Genomic DNA, 11,118 nt, shown 5'->3' on the forward strand with positions numbered 1-11,118 from the left:
CTGACTGTTATTCCGAAGACAAATGATAAGTCCGAATCTTATTTTCGTGACTGTTATTCAGGAGACAAATGATAGGTCCGAATCTTATTTTCGTGACTGTAAACCAATATTTAACTGTTTTAAAGTAACAGTAACCAGTTTGGCGTTAAATGTACCGTACAATATAATTGAATTATAGTATTTTATGAACATGGTAACTCGACCTGTACAAGTATCACCCACTCCTTGTCTTTCCCACACGCAATGAAACGTTAATTACGTACTTTCGGATGATTTTTTGCCACTTATTTTGTGACAATCTTGGTCGTAAGAACGCTGTGTTTGGTAGTAATATCATTTCAGGACAAATTCAGTATTGATCGGATGACGTTTGACTTTCGAGTATTTCTCTTTCCTGGATATATATTTAATATTGCTGGTTTAAACGCTTGCCTCAAAGGCCTTATTCATGAATAATTCAATCTTGGTCCTTTGAACGCTTGCAATTGTCTAAGGAGAATTTCTTATTCCCGGATTATATTCAATCTGGGTAGTTTGAACGCTTATCTAAGGTGCATTTCTCATTCACGGATATAAACTTAATCTTTATCGTTTGAATGCTTGTCTAGGGAGTATTTCTTATTTAAGTTATAGTTTAATGATATTTAATCAACACGTAGAATCGATTTGTCTGAGGATTTATCGCCACAATGGACATGCTTGTCGATGAAACACTTATATAGCAATGATATGCGGAAACCGTTATTGATATTGCAAGACACAAATAGTCGATAATAGCAATTACTCGTGGAAACCACAATGGGTGAATAATCAAATCAAATATAGGTACTATTGATAGCGAACAGTGGGAATTGATAATTATCAATATTTATCGATTAGGTGTATAACACATGTCTACCCCAGCACGTCAGGGTAATTAAATATGGATATGTATGATGAAAAGAACGATAGACGGAATAGCCGAAGGAATTGTTATTAAATGATTTTACACGCGACAAGCCTCGTTCTAGTTTCATTGGACTGGACAGAACCAGATCGAGGCTGCATTGAAATGACCGGATATTCTGGTTTAACTATGTATATAATACAGTAAACAATTGTTCAAGTGTTCAAACACGGGCCAAGGATAGGTCATTAAATGACAATAGTTAAAACATAGTTGGAAAATAGATCCTGCGCCATACGTCTGTGAATTTGAATCAAGTTGTGAAAAGGGCCTCAAATGCTTTCTTCTAAGCAACGACTCAATACATCTCTTACTTGATAAAGATCGTATTTAAGAACAAGGTAGCTCACTTGTTCATGGATAAACGTAGTTTTTAAAATTTAAATCTTGTTTTCATGTAGTTAAAATAACGAAAGAAAAAAAAAGAAAGAAAAAAAGAAAGAATAAAGCTTAAGAAATGAATATATATATATATATGTATATACAACTACACTCTATTGGTTTTGGACATGAAAGGATTTCCACGCTTAACACCGGTATCAAAGAAAGCACAAAAATGAAAATGATGTAAAATGAAAGTGTTAGTGTTCCTAACATTACAAATTAGAAACAGGATCCGTCACATGTGAATTGTGAAGAAAACATCGCGAGCTCCTTTAATAGTGTAATAAAATAGTCAATGGGTACACGTTTTATATAGATACATTAGGACTGTATTAGACTGTGGTCTTAACTTTCCACCATACCGTACATATTAAAGTGAATGTCTGTCGGATACATTTTTTTCGGTGTTGTGCACACACTATCAGGGACGATTAAAAGTAAAGCACAGAGATCAGAAATTCCAGAATGACGAGATATAGAACGATTTGTAATAATCCACACATCCCTGGACGTCCAGAAAGGTGATTTCTACTCAGTATCCAGTATTCTTAGGCTTGAACGATTCTGGAAAAATCTTTAACCTAATAGATAAGAGTTAAGTCAAATATCCATTATCATGTATGATTAATCCCGAGACTTCCCGAATATAAATAACATTTTCCGATATGTATGAATTTATGGTAAACCATGAGGTATTTCGAAATAATAAACCAATAAAATGTTACCAGATAATATTATACAGTCGATATGAATATAAATTAAATGACAGATAAATAGAATGTTGCCCGTTAAGATGACATGTTTATCTACCTGTCACAAAATTCGGATTTATCGTATGTTCTGTATCTATATTCACGTTTGTATATAGTTTTCGCAATGATAAACAAAACAATACGCTAAAATGTCCCATTTATAGAAATACTGACGTCAATAAATTCAGCTTGTCTTGTCACTGTGAAAATTAATTGATTTTTTATAACAAGAAAGCATCAACTTATCTTAAATCTTACTAATTACAGTATTTTTTTTTTCGTTTATTTGAAATAAAATCTCTTTATTGAATAAATTAAGAAGTGATACAGCTGTTAATCAGCTGGCACGACGCAATGTGTCTAACATTTTTTCGTGTCATAAATTTATGTCATTTTCTGAACAGAATACACATGGAAACTGTAAATAGAAGTCATCGCGGTTAAGTAGTTGACAAAGACTACTTTTAAAACATTTTGTAGTAATGGGTTTCACGTGTGTACTGTCAGATAAACGTCTAGCAGACGACGTTGACAAACTTCGTAATCCCTTCTGTTATGTTGCTGATAAGATCTTTATGCTAAATTGCGTGTTTGACCATAAATCTATTCTCTCGTGATTTTAAAACTTTGTGAAATTACTTTGTGATGCCGTGTGTGTGTGTGTGTGTGTGTGTGGGTGGGTGTGTCTGTGTGTGCGTATGCGTGCAATTGCGTTTGCGTGCGTGTGTGCGTTCGCTTGTGCGTGTGTCCGTGTGTGTGCGCATTCGCGTGTGCGTGTGTGAAGGTCTCTAACCGAAGTCTGACAATTTCTGATATGTCGGTATATTGATAATAAAAGTGACCGGCGGCCATTTTTGTTTATTATGGAAGACATCTGTCTCTATTTCTATACGGGCCTAATTATTGTAGTAATCTGAGATATACAGTCTCACAAAATATAGGGTTGTTAACCTAATGACATAAAAAGAGAATGTGACGAATTCAGAATGAAATAAGATTTTAAATACAACGCCGACCCGGGGAAAAAGGAACTACAAGTTTAAAGAATGTTGTATACCTCCCGCAAGGGTGAACAGTTTTCTTAACATGGTAACAAAACACGACCAGACTAATACTGAAATATTGTAACGAAAAATCCATTCCATTCCCGTAAAGATTTTCCGGAACTGAAATTCGAATTTCCGGACTTATAAGTACAATTAACGTTATGGCAATCCGTTCCCAAGTATTTCCGTCCGGATTGTGAGACTTCCGGACTAATTGCGTTCGGATTATCATATTAAATATAAAGATTATCGAAAGGAACGAAGTGTGTATTTTGCACCTTCATATTTTCGGCCAGAGAACAGCTGATATATATCTTGTACGTGTACCAAGTAAAAAAAACATGGTTGACTTACACGGAAAATTAAACACAGATGATATATTTTTTCCCTGTGAAGTGGGATCCAATGATACCACGAGTGCCTATTCGTGAAACACAGATATCTCATGATGGTAACAGAGTGTGGGAGTGAGTGTTGAAGGTGGGGTGGAGGAGGGGGGGGGGGGGGCGGGGGGGTTAGGAAAGGGAAGGCCATACTTCTACAGGATATTGGTTAATATCCGAGTTCTCTCCCTTGGAAGAGATGCAGGTTTATCAAACTGTAAAGTACTTAATGAGTGTAGATTTAAAACCTAATGTGTATGTGACGTTAAAGGATGGGGTGGAGGGGTGGAGGGGGGATGGGAGGGTTTCGGTTTTACCTACACAATACATTTTTTACATGCCTTTCATATTCCCAGTCACAAATTCACATGCATCCACGTACATGAAAACGCGTAACATCTCACGAACAGTATTGCTGTTTGTCATGGTATCCCACATTACGTAATATATTTTCTGCAGTCAACCCTAATTTATTAACTACGTGCTACATACATTTACATGACAAGAAGCTATCGTTATCTTCATACAACGGTACGACAAAATATCGAATAGATACGAAACGAAAAAAATAAAATTCAAGACTTTAATTACAAACTCTCTGAAGATACACTATTAGAAATGTTGGCGAGAATATCATACTTAAGATATACTGTATGCTATCAAGGATCGGACGGATACAGTTTGTAAACATCGTGGGCTTCATACTTTGTGAATGAATATTACTATTAAATCCTGGTAAATACTAGCTGCAATATACCGCTCAGCTAGAGAGAACTTCTCTTTAATGAGTCAGGGGTCCCGGGTTCGAATCCTAGCGGAGGCATTGAATAGATTACGACTTCTGTTACACTACACTAACATTCTGAATTGAATTGCAGACAATTGGAAACACATCAGCGCAAAATTAAAAACTAAAACAACTTGGCAAGGATGTACATATACTGTAAACTCTTGTAGATTTCAATAGTCAGGATAGCTATGGACAATAAAAATGTATTTTTTTCTTTATATCGGTACTTTTCACTTTTAATTAATGATACTGCCAAGGGTCAACCTTGGTCAGTTTTCACTACTGTTTATGACGTTATACATAATGACGTCACAATTACCGCTTTTTGTGGACAGGCACATACACCACTCCTATCGAGTTATAAAATTAAAATTGATATAAAAGGAAAGACGTCGAAAATCAAAGCATGTGACAGTGAACCCGGCGATCTACATTGGCTAATGTGAACTTCGGTTTAAATGATCCCCCGCGGACAGGATGTGACACATAATGTCATCAGTTTTTCATTTATTTTATATCAATATTTGAAATTGCTGAAATGGAAAGTTTCATATTTGAATTTTTAAATATATATCAAGTTTACTTACTTCTTGTGTAGGTCGAGGCTTTTTGAAGCAGTTCTCCAAAATCGAAGTCATCTGGAAAATTCTCATCAAAATGTTCATATTTTGGTTGAATTTTCAATTCGCTCTTTAGTTTGTAAAATATAGGTTCTACAGCAAAATAGCAGTCACTTTTTCCTTTTCCCCTTTGTCCCATATTTTCATGAAAAAATAGTCCAACATTTGACCAGTTAAAGGCTTTAGCTACTTCTAATACAAATTCCGCATTTTTTGCAAAAGATCCACGAATCCTTGTAAGTAATTTATATTCTGTCTTGTTGTCGAAGGCTTTCACCGCCGCCCCCGCACTAATTACAGGTATGTCCCAGTAACCCGAAAATCTGGCTATAGGCGCCACGGCGTAATCACAAGCTGGACCAAAAAATACGTCAACATCGCGGTCAACGTAAAGGTCAATTGCCTTTAGAGGTCCGATTGTCTCCGAACATTCCGAATCTCGATAATTTACCACAAATTTATGATTAGGCAATTTTGTAGAATTTTCAATAGATTCGATTGCGTATTCTATAGCTGGAAGAACTTTATTTTTTACGAAAAGATGCTCTCCTCTTGACGGCAATAGAACTCCTAATTTCACTTCCTGTTTCCCAAGGCAACTTCCGCAAATTAGCAAAAGTACAAAATAAAGAATCGTCTCCATATTGAATACACGGTAGAGAGCGATACGTTCTATTCCCAATTTGCGTTTCGTTTTTTTATCCAGTTTCATATTTGCTTCCTCTATATATCAATGGTAATATCTGCACTGAGAAAAATGCTTTCCTTTCCACGTTCTTCTGGAACAGTTATCATATTGAGATAAAGACACACTTGCTCAAACTTTACGAGAGCTTTTGCTGAATTGATTACACTTCAAAGAGCAATAATTTTACATTTTAACTGCTTCTTCGAATTAATCACATGATACGTTGAATTTTTCTCCTTTCGTTTCGTTTCCTTCTTTATTCCATGAAATGAGCAAATTAGCATGATATTTCTTTTGTCACAGAAGGCAGCGCGCACTATTCAGCAGACCCCGTTTGCTTACATTTTCATTGTACCAGCTCTTTAGCTCAGCTCAGCAATTCAACTATATTCGCTGTCTGTGTGTAATAACTCTATCCACGAGAGCTAGCAATTGTGTTGTACAATTCTGTTACATTCTGTTTCAAACACAATGGTTGTGTTACAACAGCTGCTAATACCCTCCTTGAATGACCGATCCTCCAGGAATGACCACTTGAAAGCAGGCGATACGGTGTAATTCTAGGTCGTGGATACTCTTGTCACTAACATCAGATCTATATCAATGTTGAAATTGATTATTAACGATGAAATATACACGAGCGCACAACATCGGGGACTTACCTGTACAATTGACAAGGAAATAGATGCTTAATGAACTTGCTTCTACCTTTTAAACTTTCAATTGTAATTACGGTACGGAAAATCGAATAAAACACAAAATAAAAATGTTATATATCAATATTCTCTATATTTAGGTAATCAAATCCTATTCTTCTTAGTGTCCCTATTTCGTCTTGTAAAATTGATATTATAGAGATGTTTTGTCAATCTCTGTAATTGACAGCACCAAACTGTTACAACTACACTAACATTTTATGTGAGTTTACATCTTATTAAATTCTGAACTAAATAAAATTTACATGTCGCAAAGATTTCACAATTTGAAATTCTATAGCGTTAGAACAGTCAAGAATGTTTTACTATTTTATCATGTCTATAATTAATTTGATCTGTAATGGACATTTTACATTTCAATACGTCTAAATAATCGTATTTTCTCCTATCTAAATCGAACGAAGCAACCACAGTGTTGGAAAACATAATAAACTTTTTTTTCCAAAATAGTTAATGAAATTGGTTGTAATAATTTGCTTTTATAGTCCGCAGTTTCGTATCTATAGGGTTAGAGCCAACACCTCCAACTACGCAGCGTCGTTTATAGTGTTTCCTAATGTCAGATTATTACTGTTCTAATTCTGTTATCACTTCCATTTTATTGTTGTGATAAACTTAATTCATCATAACGCTCTTATCATACTGACTTTTTATGTGACGTTCACTATTTCGAGAGACAAAAAACGTCTTCACTTGACTTTTTCTGTTGACATTTCTATTTGTGATGTGTGCAATACAAGTCGTAACACACCTGTATCAGAAATAGCAGTCTAAACACACCTGTGTCTGTCATACCAGTCTAAACACACTTGTATCTGTCATACCAGTCTAAACACACCTGTATCTGTAATACCAGCCTAAACACACCTGTATCTGTAATACCAGTCTAAACACATCTGTATCAGAAATACTAGTCTAAACACACATGCATCTGTAATACCAGTCTAAACACACCTGTAACAGAAATACCAGTCTAAACACACCTGTATCAGAAATACTAGTCTAAACACACCTGTATCAGATATACCAGTCTAAACACACCTGTATCTGTAATACCAGTCTTAACACACCTGTTTCTATAAGGAATACTAGTCTAAACACACCTGTATCTGTAATACCTGTCTAAACACACCTGTATCAGAAATACTAGTCTAAACACACCTGTATCTGTCATACCAGTCTTAACACACAAGTATCAGAAATACTAGTCTAAACACACCTGTATCAGAAATACTAGTCTAAACACACATGTATCTGTCATACCAGTCTAAACACACCTGTATCTGTAAGTACTACCTGTACCTATATTATACCTGACATAACATACCTATACTTGAACCTGGATACTTCTATAAACATTGTTTTTACCTGTGATATATGCATTTAACCAGTAAACATTACTTACCTATACTTATTGAATACACAAAATTGACTCGTCGTGAGGTTGAATACAAAACTACCAAGCCCCTCTACCTTGTGGTAACCTTTCACACAGACGTAAGACTAACACGTTCAGCGCACTGCTTTGGTCTAATCTCTGTCATCTTACACCAATCTGTTGTGACGTATTTATATTGATATTTATAGTACTGTCGAATTAAAGTAATTTGTTTAATCCGCGAAAAATACAAAAACGTTCGAATATATTTCGCCACAGCATTTCACCCTGGTATGGAACTGGGTCAAAATCAACAACCACTAGAAATATTTTTGTTGAGATTGTATACAGTGTCTATTGCTAAATCCCAATTTTTAAGCGAAGATGTCACAGTTGTGTTTAATTCCTGACAATGTTGTCGTCACGAGGTATCCTAGTATGATCGCTGTTATGGTATAAACACTATTGTTGTCCATATTAATAGCGCTGTATCACACACAACATCTGTCTGTATTGTATATATATCCGTTAATAGGTCTGTATCATAGCAATAGTTAAAAAACTTCCTCTCCTAAAACATTCTTCATTCCTTGTAAAGGAAGTGACGTTGTTTAACGTTCAATAAAGAATGAAGACTTGAGAATGTAAAACAAACCTGTATAACGAGCTGAGTATTTAGCTCTACTCAAAATATCTGCCGGAATCGTTGTAGAATTCCTTTTCATTCTCAAGTGATTAACCTCTGTAGTGAATAGCACCGCTCTACTAACATCTTAACATGCCATCACTGACTGTAGCCCTACCATCACAGGACAATCGTGTCAGCTTAGTGATGGACAAAGCTTCGTTCAACCGATCTAAACCAGTAGCCATACACACACACGGTTCAATCCCCTAGTTGTCAGCAAGCAAAGACGTTTAGCACAAAACTAGATCGAATATTCACATTTCTCACACAAACTAATCTTCTCTAGAATTAAACTAATATTGCAATTTTTGAATAAGTTCATAATTATAAAACTTAAAACGGATGATTATCGGAATTTGAGTTTATCTAAACAAAATGAGTCTTGATTTAAGATAACAACACTTGTAAGGGTCGCAATGTGTCTCCAAACTCTCGAGTCAAGACAAATTCTCACACTTCATTTCATTTCATACGTTATATGTGTATATAGCAAGCTCGCGTTACTGTGGCATAAAGTTATTTAAATATTTCTGCTATACAAGCCTATAGTTAAGTTGTATGCTGTTGCTGATCGCGTTAAGGCACTTTGATTCGCTACAATACGTCCCAACTCACACGTGTCATCAAAATAGCTATTTATTGCCGCTCAACACGCCAATTCAAATTTTAATTTTGTTCTGTTATAATTTATTCAAAGCTTATTGAATGTTTTCCGTTATATGGGCCCAAATACTACTTCCTCAACTTTACAAAATCTTGCATACAAATTAATCTTACAGAAATGAATACCAGAGATTTGAACACCTATAAACACGAACGAATGAATAGTAGAAAAAAGTCTGACCAGCTTAAGGCGGTGTCAGAAAGATAATTTCCACAAAACAAATCTGAACTAAAATGTCAAAATTCCAAACATTATGGGCATACTTTTGATTGGTGGAATTTTTTTATCATTTTTGTTTCGTTTTATTCATATCTTTCTTTAAAATTAGGGGTAGTTGAAATAAAAGTTTTCTAAAATAGATTGTGAAAATAACCAGACTTTCTACAGTTGTTATTCCTAAGATTGTAACGTTATTGAATTATAAGCATGGATCTATTTACAAACTTAAGTTATTGATAACATACACCTAGTCCATGTTTTTAATAACGTAAAGAGTATTCATTTTTATATTAACCATTCCGTCAATTTTCAATGATAATAATTGATAATTGATTATTAATATGTTCATAATTAACGATCAGGTGATGTAACAGAAAGTATTAAATATTGGGTATCTCTCTGTAAAAAGCCATGGTCATTCGGAAAACATCTGTACTATTACTGGTGACTACATTACGAACAACATACGGGAGGCCCGTCGCTTGTTATCACCATTAATTGTATTTTAGTGTCTTGAGAACGGACTGATCCAGAATATTGTGTTCCATTTAATCTAAAATACCTAGGTGATAATACGGTAACATTATTAGTAAAGTCAACAGCATTCTGATATCACACTCAGAAGTCATGTCTCAAGACGATACATTTACCAATAAGTCATATTGTAATATCAACAGGGTAGACAGTCGATCTTAAGGGACAGTTCTACATGTATAAGAATGAAACGAACACGTCGAGCGATGAAATCTACATCCGAAGACTATTCACTTAACTCCCTAATCAAACTAAGGATATATAACAGCTGCTTCAACCAATATTTACAAATCCGTCCACAAAATTAATTATCGACATTTGTCTTTGATATGACACGGAGACATGCCCTTAAAGTACTATGTGTCGTGTTGCTTGAATCAACTATGACCAATAAACCTTGATCAACGACCCAATAATTAGCCACCAGGGTGATAATGACACGTTGATTGATCAGACACACCCCTGTTGTACTCGGCAATAAGGGTTCAGACACTATATACTATAAACAAGTTGATAGTGTTATTTCAGTTATCACTTCTCACAAACGCTAAGAGATGCTTGATCGCAAACTGGATATTAAATTCAAATACAATATTGGAACCTTATTGTAGTGACACAAATCATTTAGCAGATACTGGAATTATGAACTTATTAACGTACACCTCAGTCGCAGACGGCTATCTTGACACATGTGGTTCATACTGCAGAATGATTAATTTTCGTGGGACTGTTTTTTTTTTTTAAAGAAATTTCTATTTTGTGAATAATTAGTACCAACAGAATCTACAAATGTTAAATTTTCAAATCATCGTTAAAACTGTTTATTTATTGGTGGACATAGAATATTCGTGGGCAGACATACCACAAAATATCAACGAAAATAAAACACGGATAAAAAGTTTTATTTTACAGTTTTCAGCTCAATTGTTCAAAGTCTACTTAGCTCAAGAAGGCATGACTGATTTCTCCCGGATAAGATTTTTGGAAATATCTCTTAAAAATATGTATGTACTTCCAGTTTTTTACCGATCTTTTGAATCCAATTCTGGTGATATCAGTGTTTCTGTTTTGTAACAAATTCCATGTTTTATTATTAACAGAGTACGAAGGTTATTTGTACATTTCAGTAAAACAAAAATCATAGAAAGGCTTAAAGATGACATCTCCATCAACTACATATTTGCTCTCCTCAAATACACGTGTATATAACCAACTTGGAACACTCTCGAGACAAAACTATAAATTAGAAATTATTATCATATCTGAGCTTGTTTTCCTATCCCATATGTATCATATGTGTGTGTTAAATT

General features: G+C 34.7%; 1 protein-coding gene across 2 annotated transcripts in view; it reads right to left on the reverse strand.

Moving 5' to 3' along the window:
• The window catches only part of LOC132553699 (atrial natriuretic peptide receptor 1-like), a 144,373-nt gene extending 138,360 nt beyond the window's left edge, over positions 1–6,013 (reverse strand). For both annotated transcript variants that reach the window (XM_060217965.1, XM_060217964.1), the window contains exon 1: positions 4,889–6,013. In XM_060217965.1, coding sequence (XP_060073948.1) covers positions 4,889–5,633 — 745 coding nt within the window. In that variant the 5' untranslated portion in view covers positions 5,634–6,013. The remainder of the gene's footprint in view (positions 1–4,888) is intronic.
• Positions 6,014–11,118: the final 5,105 nt, after the last annotated feature.

Source organism: Ylistrum balloti, unplaced genomic scaffold (genome assembly GCF_031769215.1).
Source record: "Ylistrum balloti isolate Yb309-2 unplaced genomic scaffold, AGI_CSIRO_Ybal_v1 Utg370344, whole genome shotgun sequence".
Lineage (NCBI taxonomy): Eukaryota > Metazoa > Mollusca > Bivalvia > Pectinida > Pectinidae > Ylistrum > Ylistrum balloti.